General features: G+C 42.2%; 1 protein-coding gene across 19 annotated transcripts in view; it reads right to left on the bottom strand.

Annotated features, from left to right (window-relative positions):
- The window catches only part of Erc2 (ELKS/RAB6-interacting/CAST family member 2), an 865,869-nt gene that overhangs the window by 357,840 nt on the left and 486,446 nt on the right, over positions 1-21,583 (bottom strand). For all 19 annotated transcript variants that reach the window (XR_004116280.1, XR_004116279.1, XR_004116282.1 and 16 more), the window contains one exon: positions 20,909-21,044. Coding sequence is in view for 13 of the 19 variants with exons in the window: in XM_031362063.1 (XP_031217923.1) it covers positions 20,909-21,044 (136 nt within the window). In the remaining 6 variants the exon portion in view is untranslated. The remainder of the gene's footprint in view (positions 1-20,908; positions 21,045-21,583) is intronic.

The following is a 21,583-nucleotide window of genomic DNA, read 5'->3' as shown; positions in this document are numbered from 1 at the left end:
AAACAGCTCTCATTAGGTTGACAATGCTGGTTAGAAATGTATAAGGGGCAGGTTTACCCTATTCTCTGTCGATGATTTTTTTACTGCCCAGAATCTGACTCATACCCTGGAAAGTTGGCTTCGGTAACAATACAAGTAGCCATCCAGGGAGACAGAGGCTCATGTAAGACTTCTAATAAAGAGGGGTTAGGCAGGTAGAAGTAAGCCTTTCTTTACAAAAGACGCCATTGTTTTCTGGGCTAGGGCTTGAGGATATTTTTTTTTTCTGCAAAAAGATCAAGTGGTAAATATGCCAAGCTTGGAAAGCTATGTCTCCATGACAACCACTCAACTCTGCCTCATGACAACACACAAGAGGAGGAGTAAGGCTGCAGTCACCAAACTTACTCACCTCCACTGGTAACATGGTGGATGTGGCCTGCGGCTGTAGTAAGCCAAGCAGGGCTCTAGATAGCTCAGCTCTAGTCTAGATCTCTGTGAGGGTTCTTTGCTTTCCTTTTATACCTTCAGAGTAGAACATTTCTGCTCTCACCTGAGTTCCCACACCCACAGTCACACCTAGAGGAGCACTGGCCTGGAAAACTAATCGAGAGGAGAGAAGGCAGACAGAAAGGATCCAAGAAGGCAAAACCTTGTGTTGCATGGTGTTTGGAGTGTGGGCATGAAGAGGAGGTAGTAGTGGAGTGTATAAATTAAGAGCCCAGTTCCTTCCCAGCTGGAGTATAGGTGGATCAGCAGAGTGAACAGACTGCTCCCTAATTTAACCTCATGGCACCGAAGCTGATACTTTAAAATAAGAGAGTCAATCACATACTCTGAAACCTATGGATAAGCTTCTGAAGTTCTTAGACCTGACAAGTCTAAGGTCTAAGGCCATCCATTCTTTCTTTCTTTTTTTTTTTTTTTTTTTTTTTTTTTTTTTTTTTTTTTTTTTTTTTTTTTTAGAATGTGCCCTTTGGCTAAGGGCTAGATCATCCTAAAGACAGAAACGAAACTAAGACAAGGTGATTTCTCCCACTGTCTTGTTCAGTACATTCTACTTAACCAGATTTGAGTGCAGCAGGGTCAGTGTGGCTGGAGCTAGATAAGAGAGAGACTTAGCTGATCTGGGTGTGAATTGAACAGACCTGCTTAGAGTTGCCACATCCTAAAACTGGGGACAAAGCAAGCCGAGTGAAGAACAGACAGGACGGTAAGACTACAGGGCTCTACTTATTCCAATAAAGAGCTCTTGCCCGTTCATCCTCTGAGAAGGGGTGGTGGTGGGGAAAGGTGGAGAGTGAGTCGGGATAGAAGTACCATGTCTTAAAGTAATGGTTCATCTGGGAAGCCTTGGCATGATCCAAACCAGAGGAGATCACAGTCAGATCAAAGATAGAGGTGGAAGATATAGGAAAAGGAGAGCTCACTTAAGATGGTTTAGAGGTCAAAATCAGCAGAACCCCAGGGAGCAATTTGATATGAAAAAGTAAAGAAGTGAGATGCAAGTGGGACTTAAAGGGCACTAACACTGTGGCTTGAGACAGCCAGGCATATGCCTAGGCTGTGTCTCAGTGACACCAGGCCACATGAGTCTCTGGTCTGATCATTCCAGTTACAGAGAGAACCACTCACCCAACAAGGAGATGATCTGGAGAAACTTCCAATGTGGAAAAATATAAAGACAAGACAACGTTTAGAAATACCTGGTAACAAGTAATGAAATCATAATTACACACATATAAACAAAAGGCAGGCAGATACCCAGGCTGTCCCATGTCACTGTTAAAGCTGACTTCACTGTACACGGTAGTATTTCTACCCTGTTTTAGTGTTTTGCCTGTAAAATACACAAAGCTATAAAATGTATATCACATGGATGTCTGTGTGTTTTATAGCCATGCCATGTCGTAGATGAATACTTCCTATCTGGTAGTATTTCATTAGACACAGCACTTTTAAACAATGGAAGAAATTTTAGTAAATGTGTCTTTCAATCGTCCACCAGGGGGAAAAAAAAAGATCAGAGTGTGCTGATATCGATTTCTTGTTTTAAGTTTCTAAATTATTGTCTCTTTTTAAATTTTTATTATTGTCAAAATAATGCATATGCCATTAAAAGTTCACCAAACTAATTGGGGGAGAATGGCAGAGGGTTGTTTGATCCTCTAAACTGCCACCAGCACTGGCTAACTAAAATCAGAAATGCACATGGGATAAGGAAATAGGAAAGCTGGTAGTAAGAGGTCCAGGCTGGCAGCAAAATGTCCTCAGAACTACAGGTGATGCCTAAATGCTAACCAAGAACCAGGATGCTAAACCCCTCCCCCAAATTCTACCCTAAGAGAACATTAAATAAAATCTAGGGAAGCCAAAGTCTTCAGATGGGAGAATGTCCTAGTGTTCTATACCACCCATCAGAGAACACAATAACGATTCAGATTCAGGCTGTGAAATGTGCAGTAAGACCCTAAACTCAGGTCAGACTCAGGTCAGACTCAAGGGTACATTTTTATGTTCTTGTTTTTAGCATGTTGGTAGTTCATTAGGAATAATGTCATAGCTGGGATTCTGATATACAGTCCCTAGTTTGGAGTGGAGGGCGACCTCACCTAGGTTGGATCTCTGCTTTCTCCCCTACCTGACAGAAGAGCTCTTTGCTCACTAGCCTATGCTCGTTCGAACCTCCTGTCTTTTGTGCATGCTCTTTATCTGGAGTGTTCATCTTCCCCATATTTACATGCATGGTCGCTGCTGCTTCTTTAACTCTTGGCTGGAATGCTACACATTCCTCATTTCCCAGCTATTCTTCTCCCTTGTTACCTTGCAATGTTTCTTCCTAATGTACTTGGTACCCAGAAGAGTAAGAGGCCAACAGATTCCTTCATTCCTGCTTAGAACTATGGCTAAAATCATTCAAAGTATAGAGGACTCTGAGGACTGTGCCATCATAGAATTCATTCTTACTCATTCTTACACCCCTACCTGGCTCTCTGGAGTTTAAAGTCCAGAGCCTTGTGCACACTAAGCAAGCAGTGGACATCTGAGCTACATCTCCTGCCTCCATTCTGGAATTCTCTCCTGCTAGAAATGGGGTAACCTATCTTTAGGTAGCTGGGGGGAGTTGTTTTTTATTTGTATTCGTGCTGTTAAAATTTTAGTACTGTGATAAAATATGACTAGAGCTACTTAGAGAAGAAAGAGTTTGTTTTGGCTCATGTTCCAGAATTATAAAATCTCATCATGGTGGAGACACATGGCAGCAGGAGCAAGAGGCTGAGAGACCAAATCTTCAGTGGCACACAGGAAGTAAAGAGTAAAGTAGAACTAGGAAGACACTATTAATTCTCAAAGCCTCCAGTGACATACTCCCCCCCAGCAAGGCCACACTTTATAAAGTTCCCCAAATACCACCAACATCTTGGGACTAATTGTTCAAATGCCCAAGCCTGTTGGATACATTTCTCATTTAAACCACTGTGTTATTTTCAAACTATTCTTGTAGAGCAGTTAATGAAACCCAGGGCGTTATGCATGCTAGACAAGCATTCTACAACAGAGAGCTACAAGCCCAGCTTTATCACGAGGTGTCTTTTGACAAAGAAGCACGGAAAACAAAAGGAATCAATACATTACTTAGGCTAGCAAAACTATTCATGTTAATTACTATGAAAAGTCAAAAAGAAATGGAACCTAATCTCAAAGGTCAGCCTTCAGGTTGAGAAAGGAGAAAGCTTTCATCTCCATACAGAGATGAAGCCAGGGTAAAATATCTTAATTTCTTAGCAAAATAGCTCTACGTAAGTTTGGATTCGAGCCAGCCTGAATTGGGAACCCTAAGCAACAATTGAGATCGACAATAGAGAAACAAAAACCATGCAACCATGGGAAGCAAGAATAACAAACAGTTGTGTGCTTTAACTCCAACGGGGAAGTTCACAAAGCACTTCTAAAATTTATTTCACAGTTGAAATGTGTGTTTAGCTTCATTTTGTGGCTGCCTCTGCAGGTCTGCAGGCTATGTGTACAGGGTGTTATAAATACTTTTCAGGGGGTCCTTCCTCCCACCCATGTACCCCAAACTATCAATCAAATTGACCAAGTAGCTGTCAAAGTCTGTTCCGAGGGCCCTCTGTGGCCCAGACCAACTGTGTGCAAACCACATGGCCACAGGAGCCATGCTGTTTGCTTCACAGCCTCCTCTTTCCTGTGGCCTCTGGCCTGGAGACTACATCAAGTCCCTTAACTTACGGGAAACGCTTATCCACCTCCAGTGCATGGGCATACAAGACCATATTTAGTTCAACCCACCCAGAGTTTGCTTCACCAAACCAGGTGAGGCCAGACATCAAATAAGCACAAAGAAGAAAGGGCTTTCTGTCCCAAGTATCTGTCTATACAAAGTCAGTGGCTTTTTAAAGGCTGCCACTTTGGTGCCTAAGTGTCAAATTATTCTGAGGTTTAATTTAGAAGTAGAAAACACAGCCAACTAATGCCAGGGAGTGAATTAAGAAAGCTACGAAGTTTCAAGGCAAGCAGATAAAATAGAGAGCAGATATCCATGGATGCACATATATCCATATGCATACACATATACCATATGTGCATGTGTGCTCAAACAATGAGGGTAGGCTTGCTGCCAAGCATTAAGAAAAGTTTTAAAAATTTATGATGCTGGGAAAAAGTATACAGAACCATAAATCTTAGACTTGCCTCGCAATCAATGCTGAACTACCAGAACAGGCATGCAGATCTTTAGTACAATGTAACCGGAGAAAATGGAGGGATTAACTTAAAGACATAAAATTAGCAATGTCACTAACAAGACTTATCAGAAAAGGACTGAACATCTCATCAGCACTAGGTCTAAGAATGAGGCAACAGTGGCCATGCTCATCCTTCTCTGAGTATGTCCCGTGTACAAAGGACAGTGGTGATGGCTTTCCCCTGAGATGCCAGGACGTGCACAAGCCACTGAGGTCACTGAGGACTGACTGCTGAGGTTGTTCTCTCCCAATTTTAAAGAGGAGTCGATTGGGGAAGAGCAAATTTAGGGACCTTCAACAGTATTCAGTGCAGAGTGATAAAAAGAAGAGTGAGATCCAGGCCTGTCTGACCCTGGATTAAAAAATGAAAAGTGAGGCTACCTCTCTTCAGAGGAAAGAGAGAGAAGAACAAAAACCAGATCCAGACAAAGAAAGGGGACCAGCACAAACTCGGGGGGGTCTCTGGAAAATTCTGGCCTCCATGGAGTTAGCATTGCCTATGATGTTGACATAATTTTGGCAAGGTATGGTTTTCATGTGGCTATAAATGACTTTGAATTTTTCACAGTATAGAAGCAGGAATTTGAAGACTTGGAAATCCAATCAGTGTATTATTTATATGATGCTTAGAAACTAGATGTACTTCACTTCAAAATAAAATCATGTGGTCTGAGGGGAAAAGAGAGATAAGTTTACAAAATATGCCAGAACATTCTTATCTCCGCACACATCATCTCCATTCTAAGGAGGCATGGAGGTAGAGGTTGTTACTTTACAACACACACACAGCCTTTCTCCTTGTGGCCTTTTGAGAAATGCCTTTGGAGCCTCCTCCAGGATCTGGCACAATGCCCCAGGAGTGTATAAAGCCAGCCACATAACCTTACAAACATGATTTACAGAGCCAATCTGTGGACCAAATTTGGAGATGCTGGGTTTTGGAAAGAATAAGCTGCAATGACAAGGGGGGGGGGGTCTTCTTGTGAGTTTCAAGGTAGCTAGAGGGGTTCCAGAAAGCTTTTGAGTAACAATGGTCATGCTGGGAAATGAATACAGATTACAGAGGTGACAGGTGGCAGGGAAAGAGTGCTCATTCAGGGAGCTGAGAGATCAGTACCATCTTCCTGAGGACAAGGCTTAGGTGTGGTGGTGGCATTTACAGAGGCTCAGAAATTATCTGAACTTACCAGCACACAGCTGGTGCAACCACAAACTTACTAAGTAACCACGACCTTTGTATCAATTAATCTCTACTGAAGTAGTGCAAAAGTTGATGCCCATGCAATAGTTATTGGTCCAAGGCCTAAACATGAACAGGGTGCCCTCAGCAGCTGGCACTGCTAGAGAGAGAGAGACAGATCTCCAGAGGCATGCTCAAGCAATGGCAAGCTCATCTCTGGCAACAAATCTGTTCAAACCATATTCATGACAAAATCTAGACAGTGAGTGTCTGACACTCAACCACCCATATATCCTATTGTTAAAATAACTAGTTACTTGTTTTTGTTACATACAGGGTACTGAAAAAGACACCGATTTAAAAAACTACCTTCTCAGAGGTCCTTAGGGGTCCTGTGAAGGTTTATGCTCCAGTGTAGGGGAATGCCAGGGCCAGGAGGGTGGGTTGGTGAGCAGGTGTTGGGGGGAAGAAACAGGGTTTGTTTTTTGTTTTTGTTTTTGTTTTTTTTATTTTTTTTCGGAGGGGTAATCAGGAAAGGAGATATCATTTGAAATGTAAATAAAGAAAATATCCAAGAGAAGAGAAAAGAAAAAAAAGGTTAAAAAAAAAAAAAAAAAACCTACCTTTTCACAGGGAGATTGGCACTGAGGGTCTCTGTCAGAACTCATGCCCTGCCCTGTTCCTGTTTCTTGCTACCACACAGCCTCTCAGTTCTTTCTCTTTGCACAGGCAGCACAGCCAGTGCTTGGAACTGCTAGGGGAGCTTACTCACAATTGTGTCTATTCGGTTAGTCACAGCTTGCTTACGAGCTTACCATGGACTTAAGCTGTTCTGAAGGCAGGTATCAGAGCCCTGCCTTCTAGAGGACAGAGGATAGAGTGTCCTCAGGCATCTTCTCATGGGAGAGGAGGCTAAATGTGCAAAGGACTGCAATTGCCACCCTGCATGGGAGAGACAATACAACAGTCTATGCAGAAACGGTAAAGTGTATCCTACTGATGTTGACAGTGGTTACTTGAAACTTTAGGAAAGACACAAAATGGGACACACTAAACAAGTACCTGAAAGGATAGAAGACAGGTATGAGCCCAGGCCATTCTGTTTCATGCTGTCATAGCATGGCAAAGGGCGTATGTGAGTACAAATGATATTTACTGGCTCAAACATAATGGAAATGGGGTGGCTATCAGAAGAGAAGGGACTCTTCCCCCAAAAGCTGGAGAAGCTGCTGTGGGTGGAAGATAACAAGCCAGCTTCCCTCCCTTAGAATGCACCCTGTGGAGCTCATTCAGCTGCCCGTCCCTCTGGACCCTCTCTTCTGTCTTCTGTTATGTTGCTTAGTGGTGACTGTGATGGTTTGAGTAGGCGTGGCACCCATAGACTCGTGTGTGGATGCTTGGCCCACTGGAGCTGACACTATTAAGAGGTGCATTCTTGTTGGAGTAGGTGTGGCCTGTTGGAAGAAGCTGTGTCAGTCACTGTGGGGCTAGACTTTGAGGTCTGATGCTCAGACTATGCCCAATGTGGAGGAGAGGCTCCTTCTGCCTGCCTTGGGATCAAGATGTAGAACTCTCATTTCCTTCTCCAGCTCCCTGCCTGCCTGGACACTGCCATGCTTCCCGTCATGGTGATAATGGACTGAACCTCTCAAACTGGAAGCCAGCCCCAATTAAATGTTATCCTTTATAAAAGTTGCCTTGGTCATGGCATCTCCTCTCAGCAATAAACTCCTAAGACAATGATATCTGTCTACTACTGAGTGTGAAAGAGAAACAAGAACACATGAAGTCATGGAGGGATTTCTACTTCCCAAGCAATTAAAACATGCAGACAAACTTATTTTGCTTTGCAGAAAATAAGATTTGAGAAAGAAAATGTTCACAGAATCTGTAATACCCGTTATGTATTCTCCAGATTCCAGAGTTCTTGAATCTCTGGGCTCCAACCTTAGACTCTAATGTATGCATGGTAATTCTGGGGCGGGGGGCGGGGATGGGGAACTTGATCGAGGCAAGCCAGACCTACAGTCAAGTATAGCTTTAATTCTCACTTAAATGGAGGAGGAAAATGAGCTCTTAAGATGAGTAAAGAACAAAGCTGTCATCAAGCCAGGTTAAAGGAGGTACCGCTCATTCACAAATTATAGCTCACTTAAGAGAAGATGAGCCAGCAGGTGACAGCCCTCCATACTTACATTGTTCAGTGGTTCACAAGTTAAGGTTTATAGTTTTCTAATTTGCATAAGGATTCTTCATGGCCAACAGAGTACAACCAAACTCAAAACAAGTGTGTTGGTAATGCCGGGGTCTCTCCATGCTTTATTTTCCTGGAAGACTGACAGCCTAATGTAATCCCAGTATGGTATTTCACAGGGCCAGGGAATGGTTCCAACCAAGTGAGAGCTAACACTGGGTACAGAAAAGTCATCAAAATTTTTAAAAATGTTTTTATCAACTCTTTAGAAATTTTACATATGCTTACAATGTATTTGATCATGCTCATCCTCTACTCTCCTGCATGAGTCCTCCTGAATCCATCACCCAACTCCCCAGTCCTCCTCCCAACTTCATGTCATCTTATCCAATTGTGCCCCCCATGTGCTTATGAGTATGAAGCTATGTACTAGGCTCCAGTGAATGACTCCATATACTAGGGGCCATGCCCTTAAGAAAAGCTGACTCACCTACCCCAGAAGCCACCAACCATCAATAACTTCACAGTTAGGGGTGTAGTTTATGAGCTGTTCACCATCCATGTTGGAATGTTGACTGGATTGCCCTTGTGCAGAAAACCACAGCTGTTGTGAGGTCATGAGAGTAGTCATCTTGTCATGCCAAAAGACACTGCTTCACTCTGGTCCCCACCGCCCCCAACTACTGGCTCTTAGAATCTTTCCACTGCCATTTCTTCAATGACCCTTTGAGCCTTGGGGAGAGGGTATTCGATACAAATGCTTCATTATAAATGAACACTTGACAGTCACTTCCTCTCTGCATTTTGACCAGGTGTATGAGTCTGTGTTAACCACCATCCACTGTATGGAGAACTGAATATTTTAAAGCTGAAATAACTTACACATATTCTTCTAAAGCATTCTTCATTAGATCTGGATTTTCAGTGTTGCCTAATGGGAACTCATAGCCCAGAGCCAGTGTGGCCTTTAAAGGTGAGAAGTGACAGGGAAGCCTATGGCCTGACCATCACGGGAACTCATAACCCAGAGCCAGTGTGGCCTTTAAAGGGGAGAAATAACAGGGAGGACTATGGCCTGACCATCACAAACATTTTCCATGTTTCATCCATGTCAGCTTTATTCAGGAGGTTCAGTCTATTAAGAAGCATGTCAGATGTGAAACTGTCCATCATTCTAACAAAATGTTACTAGTCAATAAGGAGGAAACTCTCCTTCAGCAAAAACGATTCTCTCTATGCTACCAAAGCAGTGTCTACTCCATCTAAAATTAACCTAAAAAACTTGTTCCGTATCTGTTATCAGCATTGTGATTGCCTAGAGCAGCATTGATTAAGATTAAAAAAAAAAAACCTTTAATTTTGTGCAATGTTAACAGACATTCTAGGGAAAAAACAAAGGCCTTTTTGTCAAACAATTTGGAAAAAAAAATGTAGGATTAAAAAGCATGAAATGGTCCCCTTGTCTTCAGGACTTCTCAGAGCCTTTAATATAGGATAGAGGAGGAATTTTTTCCAAATTGCTTGACAAATGGAACCATTCTGATATTACTGTATCTTATACAACTATCACTTCAATAAACATATTTTGAGAAATGCAAACCTAGATCATATCAACCTGGCATTTGTCTCGTTAGTCCATTCTTTGTTTTCCCACAGTTCACTGTGACCCACACCGTTGGGAGAAATAGTCCCTATTGACATAATGGCTTATTAAAATAATAGTCTACTTCACAAACAATTACATTTGAAAACCACATAGATCCTGCCCTTGAGAAATAAGTCACTAACCCTCGTTTGCAGCACAGCACTGAGACGTTTCCGCATTGTGTATCTTGTGTCCAGACTGTCACGGTTCTAATCTATCTTATGCTAAAAAGTAACAATTAAGGTGTTATTGTAACCCATTGCTCCAGGGAAGAAAACATGCTGTGTCCATGCATGCTGTAGAGGTCTCTTTAATTGGCAGAGTCTGCCCTCTAAAAGGGAAGCTGACAGAGGGATCAGACTCACGGCATGCATTGCCAAGCTGGTAAGGTCTTCCCAGATGCCCCCTTCAGGGCTTTCCTGATCTATTTGGCCACATTCCTCCAGGTAGCCCAGAAGGTAGCCCTTTGGTTATGACATATGTTCATTCTTCAATAGTCCTCAGACCTGAGAATTTCAAAGATGGAAGGGATTGTGCCCTACTACAAGTCTCTCTTTCTACAGATGAGAAAACAAAAGCCATAAAAGACAAAACTTATTTGTTCAATGTCTACCCTGGTCATTTGAGATGATGGTTACCGCAGAAACCAGCCCCACTGCCTGCTTGAGCTCTCATTCCTCCCTTCTAGGATGGCCCGAGTCCCAAGGAGTTAAAACAACAGCGATTCCATTCACTAAGGTCGCCTAGACTCAATTTGTTCATTTGTAAATGACTTTAAAGAAACCTCATGAAGTTGTTGATACTAACGAACAAGTCAGTGTGTTTTTGATCAACTGGCTGGTCACTGAATGCCTCTTTGTAGTAAGAATAATGAAGCTGGGTTGGCAAGTCTAGAGATCAGCCATGGGTGTCAGCCATGCTTGTCAAACAAGAGTATAGCATGTGTGTTGGCTGGTTGCTAGATATCTGGTGGAGAACAGAAGAGATACCCACTCAGTACTATAGAACTCACTCCCCAATTGCCTTGAGTGTACCTTCCCAAAAGCTGCCTGGCCAAGGATCACAGCTACCAAGGCCAAGGCCTACCAATAAGATACAGAGAACAGGACTACCAATGGGATACCAAGGGCAGGCAGCCTCCAACCTCAAATAGGATCAACTCCCTCTTAATAACTACTTCAGCTCCCTCTGTTAGGACCACACTGCAGCCTAAATTCTCTCTGAGCTCTCTCTAGCACACTCCAGCGAAGTTCCCACATGTTACTCTCAGAGTTAGTATTTCCCAGAAAACTCCACAAGTGACATCACCCTCGGCCTACCCCACTGCTCAGCAAACAGTGGCATTTGCCATCTTTTTGATGAGTTTGCCAAACAGTCCATACTCATTTTCTATGAAAAGAAACACTGTAAATTTCCTTACGGGTGACATCCTTGACCAATGAAGGAAACCGGCAGAGATTAAAATAACCGAAATCAGCTTTCATTGTAATTTAGAGAGTCCTAAACTTTGTAGGCTAAACTGACTACAGTTTTCTCCAGCACCAACTTACCACTTCTTGAGTTACTCTATCTTTAAAGGCAAAAAAAAAAAAAAAAAAAAAAAAAAAAAAAAAAAAAAAAAAAAAAAAGAGGTATACAGGTCAGTAGAAGATCCTGTTTTTAAAGTGTGGATAATAGTTTCTGGGCATGGTGGCACATGAGTGTGATTCTAGCATTCAGGAGGCTGAAGCAGGAGAACTGGGAGCTCAGGACCATTCCTGGCTACCTACATAGCAAGACCTTGTCCCAAAACAAAAAGACTAAATAAATAAATAAATAAATGTTAAATAAATAAAAGTTAAAAAATAATAAAGTTTCATGTTTATTTCTCATCATCCTAGGCCACCAAAGTAAAATCCAGTGCTGAGGGTGAGAGGGTGAGAGGGTTTTTTTCAGTTATAGCCTACCTAGCATATCACCTACAGAGCCAGTGAGGGTCACAGATGGCTCTTAGGGATGTCAAAGCACCTAGGATAAAGGTCTCTTCTCTCCAAATAACTCCCTCCAGTCTCTTGGGCAGGTTCCAGACTTTTGCTGGACCCTACTTCTCTCACCAACAAAACAAGCTTACATTTAAAAAAGAAGAAAGAAGTCTATGGTCTTTCCTAGTAAAGAAAACGTATGCTTGCTTAACCTTGCAGGTTTTTTCCCTAGGCAACATAAATAAGAAAGATGTGGAAGCAAAGTGTAACAGCAGAGAAAATGTTAAAGGTGTCATAAATTCAACTCACCCAATCCGCAAACGTGAATTACAGGAGAGACTAGTAAATGAATGGGAACAGATTTTATAGCTATATTTTCCTTTTGCAAGGTTTCCAGATAAATCATTGCGTATGGCACTGACTGTCATTTCCTCAACCTGGAGTGTTCGAATGCATAGTTTAGCAGAGCCTTGGACAAGCCATAAGTCAAAGGTAACATTTTTAGAAATTAACCATGTCTAGGCCTCTGCCTTGGGTCATGACATGCTGACATAGCAGCATCTGTTAGGAAGTGGGTGTGGCATCAGGGTGACACATACTGTGATTTGCAGGTCCCACCCCACCCCCACCCATCCGCTTCCAACTTCTGGTAGCAAGAAACATCTTAGGACAAAGCTGCCATAATCACCCAGGCCAGGGAGAGCAGGTTTAAGTGATCTGGTGTTTTTCAAGCATGCTGAATTTGACTGCCCCCTAGAGGCGGCATGAGAAGTATGCATGTGAGTTACATAAATTCTATCTAGGAGACAATACAATTATCCCTTGCCTTTGAAGTGTGGGTTGTTCAGCAATGCCTCTATTTATCCTACTGAAGAAACACTTGAGTCCGTGTGAAATCCACATCCATGAAGATGATGATCTCAACACACACCTTCACTTGGTTGTGTGATCTGTTTTGAGACAGGATCTCACTATGTAATTCTGGATGGCTGGGAATTTGCTACATAGATCAGACTGACCTTGAACTCAGAGATCTACCTGCCTCGGACTCCTATGTTCTGGGTTCAGAGAAGTATGCGACCTTGTCTGGCTTGCAAACATATGTCACTAATGTCCCATAGCTCAGTGGCTTTTCAAGTACGATCTCTAGTCCAGGTGATTTACTTAAGGTGACATTGTCTGCGACATCTTCTCAGAGTCTGGGCCTGACCATGACAAGAAGAACACTAAAGCTTTGTCTTCAGTGGAATTTACAAATTGTCAGAGAAGCCAGAGCACCTCACTTATAGAGTGAAGACAGTCACAACTTGCCCTCGAGCCTCAAGGCCAATGGGAAAACACAGAGCAGAGAACCAGAAGAAAAGTGTGTTGCTACTCTGTTACTAACAACATGGAATACCAGCATTTGATGTTAACACACAAGAAAAAGAAAAATAAATTCTAAGATGCCTGTCAACCGTAGCCCCAACTCGAGGGGTTAGGTTTTAGATTAAACCTGCCAGGTCAAAGCCTGAAGTAGTCAAAAGCAAGGCAGGCTCTGTAGAGCTAGGTGTCCTCCTAATTCCAGAGAGGAGCACAACCTGGAAGGGCTTGCTGTCTGCTTTTCAGCATTCCCTGGAGATCCAGGAGGGTGGCTGCCTTTCTCTTAGACACTATAGTTCAGGAACCAAAAAAATACACAAATGTGATCACATCTAAAAGGGAATCCCATCCTCCTTGGTTGCTGCCTCTGGGACGAACAGATGATTACATCATTAGAGCAAGTATCTTCTTACCCCCACTCCAAGCCTTGCCATTCTAACGGACCCTACCCTCATGATAATGATGATTTCATTTGACAAATACATTGGATTAAATTCTGCGTGACCCTCAGCTTTTGCCAAACAGATGCTCTCTTTACCAAGGACTGTCAAAGAGCCACTCACAGAATGAAAACCGAAAACCCTGTAAGAAGGAGTGAGCCCCTGTGTCTCCAGGGGGTAATTTAGTAGGTAGATTAGGCGATACTTGATTAAGAGTAAACCTCCCTTTCTATGGGTATATACAGTGTTTGTACAGAGGGGCTGAATGAAGTGGAGGATTAGGTCACAAATCCACAGGAAAAAGCCAAGGACTTTTCTCAGAAGAAATACGCAAGTTACTCCACATTTGGAAAAACAGTCATACTTTATTGGGAGGAAAGAAGAGAAAGTAAAGAAGTCCACTCATACTTTGTATGCATGTGGGGGCAGGGGGAACTTGGCCGAGAACTGGTAGTCCAAAGATCCTGAGCAAGGCATTTGACATCTAACAGCCTAGTTTAGTAAGAGCCATGGTTTTCATTCAAGGTGCCAGAAAGTGACTGTCAATTTTTTTCAAGTATGCCTTATAAGGACCTGCTACAACAAAAGTCATTTGGAACTCATAGGGATTATAGTGTGAAAGAAAACAAGTGCCAAAATAAATCCCAGAGAGAGAGAGAGAGAGAAAGAGAGAGAGAGAGAAAGAGAGAGAGAGAGAAGGGGTGGGGGAGAGATTTCTGTGGTAACCCTCAATCTTCCCGTGCCCCGCCACCACCAAGCTAGCTGCCCATGTCTTCTGCAGACATACAAGTACTTGAACACTTCCCATCATTTGAAATAATTCACAGCCCAGGTCACAGTGCAACAATGAAAGGAGATTTATCCATAACCAAGGAGATATCCCAAGTTCTATGCACCTCTATATGCTGAGACAGAAAAGTACAAACCAGGCTGAACCCATCCAACAGGTTTAAAGCACAACAATGTTAAATTTTGATGGAAGTTGGAACAGATGTGGATTCTTTTTTCGAGCTGAGTTGGGGTGACCTTTGTCATCTTTCCATATGTTGAAAAAGATGGTTGAAATGAAACCTCCCTAAATCACCTCGTACTGTGCCTACCAAACAGCCATGAAAAACTAGGAACTCAATAAATGTGTTTTGACAATGATGAATCTCTGAATACCACCTGGTCAGATTTCTTCTAATGGCTGTACTTGAGTAAGTATGCCATAATGAGGGAACACAGATCATGGTTAGAGTAAAAATTTTAAGCTTGGAGAATTGAAAGAGAAATGAATTTAAGTCAGTTACTTGGAGAGATGAACATAAAGACATAGATCTTAAAATCATTGATTACTATCTGCATACCACTCTGAAGAAACAATTTAGCAAGCTTGGGAACACCATAATGAACTTGTATGTTCAACGAACGCTATGCATTTGGGGGTCTACATTTTGTTACACTTCCTCTGCTAGTAGATTCCAACTCTAATTGGAAGAACAAAGTTAAATGAACTCCCTTGGGGGAAAAATGTGGATATACAAGTTTACATACATTGAAAACTGAGATTATTTCTAGCTGTTTTGTAATCTATTTGTTTTGTTTGTTAGTTTTAGTTTTTAGAATTGTACTAGAAGATAAGGAGTAAATGGGAACATTCACTCGCTTTTAAAATGAATCACTGTGGGGTTTAATCACTGGTAAAGAAGAAATTTTACAGTTCCCTGGGAACCTATAATTTGGAAACGGAAGCACACAAGAACAGACTTTAGTTTTCAGGCAATAAATTGAAGAGAACTCCGCAGACATACAACAGAAAAGGAACATAAAATATTGGCGTGTGTGTTTCTTAGAGTGTTCGTTCATTAACTCGATATGCTGCACGGGGAAAAAATGGAGCCAAAACCTACAAAGATGTCCACTGGGACTTCAAATTGGCATGTTTGTTCAGCAAGAAATGAGAGGTGGGGTGGGGGAAGCATCCTATTCTGGTAAGGACAATTTAGTGTGAATCTCAAGAAAGATGCCTTGTTGAAAAGTCTCCATATGGGTTCTGACGAGACACACAGAAGCCTAAAGCCCCAAGGCCCAACATAAATACTAGGCTTCCATAATCTGTGTCCAGGGGAAAATTCTATAGAATTATATATTCATAGTCACTCACATCTACCCTCACACAGCTCAACATTAACTTGAAAAATGTGTGAATATTTCATCCCCGTTGTTCCAAAGGTGCTTTATTGGAAATCTTCATTGACTGTAGAGCATTGAATGTAGACCACACTCTCCATCTGTATGGCTCATCAAGGTGAAACAGTCACCATGTATCTGTTGGTGACTCCCCATGACCACCATCTCCCCTGGTTAAAAACTCATTATCAACCTCTCTGGAAAGAAGTGCTAGTTACTGAACTCCACAAGGGCGGGAACCCTACTGGACTCTTTCCTAAGCTGCATCTTGTGGTATGCATCAGGGGTGGTGGGGCTCACTCACAATCTCCATTTGGAGATAGAAGGAGCAAGAACCAGAGAGGTTATCTGTTTTACTCCTAGCCAAAAAGGACCAGTATTTGGATGCTGACAGCTTTTTCCTAGCTCCATACCCTTCCCTTCCCACTCTTCTTGTTCATGAGCAAGCACACACATATGTAAAGTCAAATCAAGAACACTCTCTTCCTACATATTATGAGTGATCTCCTTTGAGACACTTAGTCAACATGCAAGTACAGAACAAGAGACTTTGACTGCCCTAAAGCCTCAAGTTAGGAGATGATTGTTACAAGGCAGTTACTAACTCCTTCCTACCCCAAATACAAAAACCTCTGAAGGAACCAAGCATCACCATTTTTCCCCAACATACAAACCCATTTCTTTCTTAATTGTGTTTCTAACCTAGCCCCTGAAGGCAGTTGCTATTCCTGCCATGAAATTACAAGAAGAAATAAAGAAAGCCACGTGTCCTATCTAGCTTTGACCTGGAGGCTCCAGTCTGCCTATTACCATTGTAGCCTATAGGGAACAGAGAAAGCCCTGAGTGAATGAGGTCCAGAGTGAACTTGTGATATTGACATAGGCACAGCCATGTTTAGGACCCCATGGCCTCGGGCTCAGAGGCATGGCAAAGCCTTCCCTTGGAGACTGAGTGTGAGTGTTGACAGAAAATGTTAACCATAGTCTTCTCCTCCTGAATATTTACGGCCTGGAGACTGCTCCCCTACAGAGACCGCTCTTGCCAAAGTTAACTAAACCTTCTCTTCCATTCAACTGTGTACCATAAGCCCCGCCTTTTTGTTTATCCGTATTTAATAACCCTGCCTCCTTGTCCAGCTGTATGCAATAATCCTGCCACCATGTCCAACTCTACATAATAAACACACTGGATTTCCAGGATGCCACAGCTTCACCAACAGAGAGTCCAGGTCATCCGATCTATGTGTTCATCTGTCTGTCTTCATTCTTTGGACACCTCAGTCAGATCCATCCCTGGAGCCATTCTGGACACAGCAGTGTCCTTGTTTAAATAATAAACAAAGTAGCAACTCTTTAACTTTGTCATTAATTTTTATTTATCTCTTTCAGTTCAGCATATTCTTTCTCTATCTTTCTCCCTGCTCCTACCCCACTGTTTTTTTTTCCCCACCTCTCCACTTCCTCCTTTCTTCCTTTTAATGGAGTGTCACTATGGAGACCAGGCTGGGGACTTCTGATCCTCCAGTCTGTGCTCCAGTGCCAGGATTACTCCATCCCTCCACTCCATCTCCCCAGAAGCTATTACTATTGGAGCAACATGTTCCTAATATATTTCTACATGCCACATCTATTTGGTTGGGTAAAATCGAGAACTCAAGGTACCAAATCATCACAAACCACAGTGCAAAGCAAAATCAGATTAGCCAGATTAGTGGGTGCTACGCTTTCAACTACCCCCATCCAACCAACCAAACCAAATCCTAGCTGAAACTTAAAGGGTTTAAGGGACTAACATATAAACAGAAAGTACTTAAAAGAACTCTAATATTAAAAAATGAAGAGCATCTAGAAAATTTTGTTCTCAGAAGGCAGCAATTACTGCATCTTAGCGCATCTGCTGAAAATTCAGGCAAGTGGGAGATTCACTCCCTATTAACCTTAACCAGAGACATTTCCATCTAAATTAATTGTGACTACTTTTTATTGCATTTCAAATGTTATCCTTTATTTGGGGTGGTCAGGAATGCAACTGAGCAATTCCAGATCATGTTATCTTTTATGAACTGGTCTACGAGGTAGTTATCAAGGCCCCTTAAGAAAATACTGCTATACAAAAAATTCATGGGCCAAAATAAGACATTAATTTCTATAACTAGATGTGTTCTGAAAAAAAGAAAAAAATGCTGCACAGAGAAAAGACAAAAATGTTGATGCTCAAAGCATATCAGAGCACAGCCAAGAGAATACTCTGCACATATCATATAACTCTTTATTGTAAGTGTTTGTGTGTACATCTACATGCATATATGGTGCACATAAGCACATAAACCTGCAGGAATTGGCTATTTCTTTCACCCATGTGGGTCTCAGGAACCAACTTCTGGTTGCCAGGCTCAGCAGTAAGTGCCCTTACCCTCCGAGCCATCTCCCTGACCCCAGGCAAATGATTTTTCATCTCTTCTAGTTATTTCAAACACAGTCAATTATCACCATTTATTACGAGTGCAGCCTGTGCCTAGAGTGACCCAAAGCTCTTTCTAGAACCGACTCTGCCCTAACAGAACTCTAAAGTGGAAGTAACCATTTCTGCCTTTCGGATGAGGAGACTGAGGCTTTGGGATGCTAAAGCGACCCTTTCAGGAATTCTCAATTCATATATTTTGAAGCTTGGAATGAAATCCAACTGAGAAACAACAACAGTAATTCCCTTGATGGGAACTTTCCCTCCAAGCTCACAACAAATCATGGTTTATGCTCAGACCAGTCCTTGCCCTGTCACCCTGTCTGCTTCTCTGATGGTTCTTAAGCTGGGGTGGGTAGGAGGGCGCTGTCTCTGTTGTTCACTTCATCCACCTCAAGTACACTGAGGCCAAAGCCTATATAACCCATGAATATTTTACCATGTCATGGTTCCCTGCCATCCCAGTTCTCCAGAATTCTTATCTCAGGAGAGTTAGACTTAAGCTAAGTCCCCTGTGTGATGCCTGCTAACTAGGGTGCACGTTGTTTTCCTTCTCAGAGCCTTCTCTGCACACATAAAATGGGGCTTACACTCATTCATCTATCACATATGAAAATAAAACCCTCTGATTCTCATTTTCCCCCAAACCCTTCAGTCAGCAGGATTTACTTCTATCCTGTATGATGCCACCTGCTCCCCTTTTAGTTGAGGGATCTAGGTGAGACTCAGCATTTCCCCTAGGTCTAGGTCAATCAACAACCTGATCATGGCCTGCCAACATGCACATCCTATCCTTGAATGGTTGCTATGCCTACTAGATAGACATCCTCCTCCTTCTGAGGGACTGTATTCCATGAAGGCAAAACGGCTCTGGCCATTGATTATACAGGAACTTCCTAAACACTTCAAGGCAAAGGATTCAGGTGGATGGAAAAGGAGAGCAAAGCATCTCTACAGAGAACAAAAGCAGAGGGCAAAGCATTCCTGCAGGAGGAAAGAAGCAGAGGAGAAATGTCCCTGTGAGATTTCTGTGAGACAGAAATTGAGTGTAAAATATCCCTGATGGAATATGGAAGCAGAAAGAAAAGCTTTCCTGTGTGGGGTAAGGGGGTGAAAGGGGAAAATCAAAGCACCCCTGTAGAGGGATGTAAATAGAGAGCAGAGCACCCATGCAGAGGGATACAAATGGAAGCAAAGGCTGGCACTGCTGTTGGGATGTCTGAATCCAATCAGGCTGTAGTTGCATGGAGCCTTTGCAGTTAATTTAACCAAAAGACTTCTGCTTTTCTTCCTTCAAATAAAGCTGTGCTCTCTTGGTTCACATATAAGAGCCCTGTGTGTCAGGGAGCACACAGTATAAATTGGATAACAGCTAATATACAGGAGGCAGCGTAGCCTGGAATACTGAAGCACTTAGTGAAAGGCACCCACCACCGCCATGTTCCTCTACATTTGTGGTAGACAGGAGGAGTCCTTCAGAATCTTTGTGTGACTTCCAGTCACACCACATGTAAAATCACCAACATTTTTGTGAGGAATAAATGTCATGAGGGGTAAAAATGACATTTAAAAAAAGAAAAGAAAAAATCAAGGTATTCTTCACTTTGGTTTTATCTTAGTTTTAGTCACTATCTCATTCTTTAGACTTCAATCTAATCTAACATCTGTGATAGACAAAAAAATTAAAATCCCAAACCTTTGACATGACCTGTCAAGAATACTGGAGAAACCATGGGCATAATTCAGCTAGCACCCATACTAAAGTGGGCTCAGAATTGGAAAGAAGATCCATTCCTAGTTGTATTGTCGAGTCTAGATCAATCATGTAGGCCTAAGACAGTTAACTTAGAATCACCAAAGCTTGCCTGGGACACAGACAAAGTAACTAACATGAGCTAAAAAACCTCCCTCTGTGATGTGAGACAGCTTTTCCTTGTACCCCTGCTTTACAATAATTATTCATTTCTCTTTTGGTCAATTAAAAGGATGAACTATGAGTACTCACCGAAATTATCTACTTCTATCTTCAAGGAGGAAACTAATATATAACTGCAGAAAGACACTAACTAATAAGCAGAATTTAACATGAACTCAGGCCAAGTTGAACTCAAATTGCTCTGTTTAAAGACAGGACTGGAGTAAATAAAAGCACTTCAAAGCCAATGTCCTGTTTCAGCTTGAATGTTTTATTGAGCGCACAGGGAGAGCTCTGTTCCAAAGCAGGGATGGTTAATGAGGAGAAATTGTCATTTTGGTCCATCGGTTGCTTTCTGGAGTAAGAATATCACTGAGAGATAACTATATCCACTATATTCACCAAGAAGACAGAATGAAGATCTATTTTGGAGCCTTGGTTTTTATAAACTGAGACCAGAGGAATGCATCCAAATGCCTTTTGTGATAATGACATGCATCCCTCCACCAAACCCACCCAACTTAAACACAATTCCAAACAGACGCTATTTGCCAACCCTGTCATTGCAGCACTTACCTTTTAAGAGGAGGTACAGGAAGAACTTCTGCGGAGCATATCCAGGATTTCCCACATTCAAGTCTTCTTGAACATCATTTCACAAATGATGCTTTCTACCAAGAAAGACTTATTGAATTTCCTAAGAATACCTCGTAAGTGCCAGACCAGGTAAAAGTCAAGCCCACCACACCCAAGCATAAATTCCTGCAGAGTTGGTTACAGCAGATGGTCCATCTCTAAACATGTAGGGATTGAGAAGCAAAGCCTGGACTCACCTGCAAATGCTGTGAGTTGTCAACCATACTATCTTCTCGCCGGCGCACTTCTTCTAATAACTGGGCATTCTTCTTCTTCTCCAGCTGTTGGTTATGCTTGAGGTTGGCCACCTTCTTATTCTGATCTTTCATATGCCTGAGAAAAGATGGCACAGTATTGTTCCATTAAACCAAAGTGAAGGCATGTATTGTCAGGACAAATTCAAGAACTAAGTATGGAACATCCTGGTACAGGCTCAGGAAAACATGGGGTTCTGAGAATCCTACATCAATTCAACCACAATATTGTGGGTGCTGAGCACCCACAAATGGCAGGTGTCAGGATGGCACTTGTTTGTCCATAATGACTGAGACAGGTGTAGTCTTCATTCTTATAGAGCAGTAAGCTCAATGTCAAGACAAACAGATGCTCAAGAGACACAATGTGGGTTTTCTAAAGTTGAAGATGGTCAACAGCACATCACAAGATACAATGGCATACATATATGGACAGACTCTGGATAGAAGGAGGTGAATTTAGATACTATGATCAGAGATTTTTCCAGAGCAGATCAAAGGCATTAACCAGAAGGAGTACCCCAGGGAGAGGTTCCCTGACAGAGGATCTCCCAAGGTAGAAAAAATGGCTGGAATACAAGACAGGAGAAACTTGAAGGGCTATAATGATACTCCCTA

This window comes from Mastomys coucha, unplaced genomic scaffold (assembly GCF_008632895.1).
Source record: "Mastomys coucha isolate ucsf_1 unplaced genomic scaffold, UCSF_Mcou_1 pScaffold9, whole genome shotgun sequence".
Classification (NCBI taxonomy): Eukaryota; Metazoa; Chordata; class Mammalia; order Rodentia; family Muridae; genus Mastomys; species Mastomys coucha.
The sequence above is the reverse complement of the archived record's forward strand: the minus strand, read 5'-3'. Positions and strand labels throughout refer to the sequence as shown.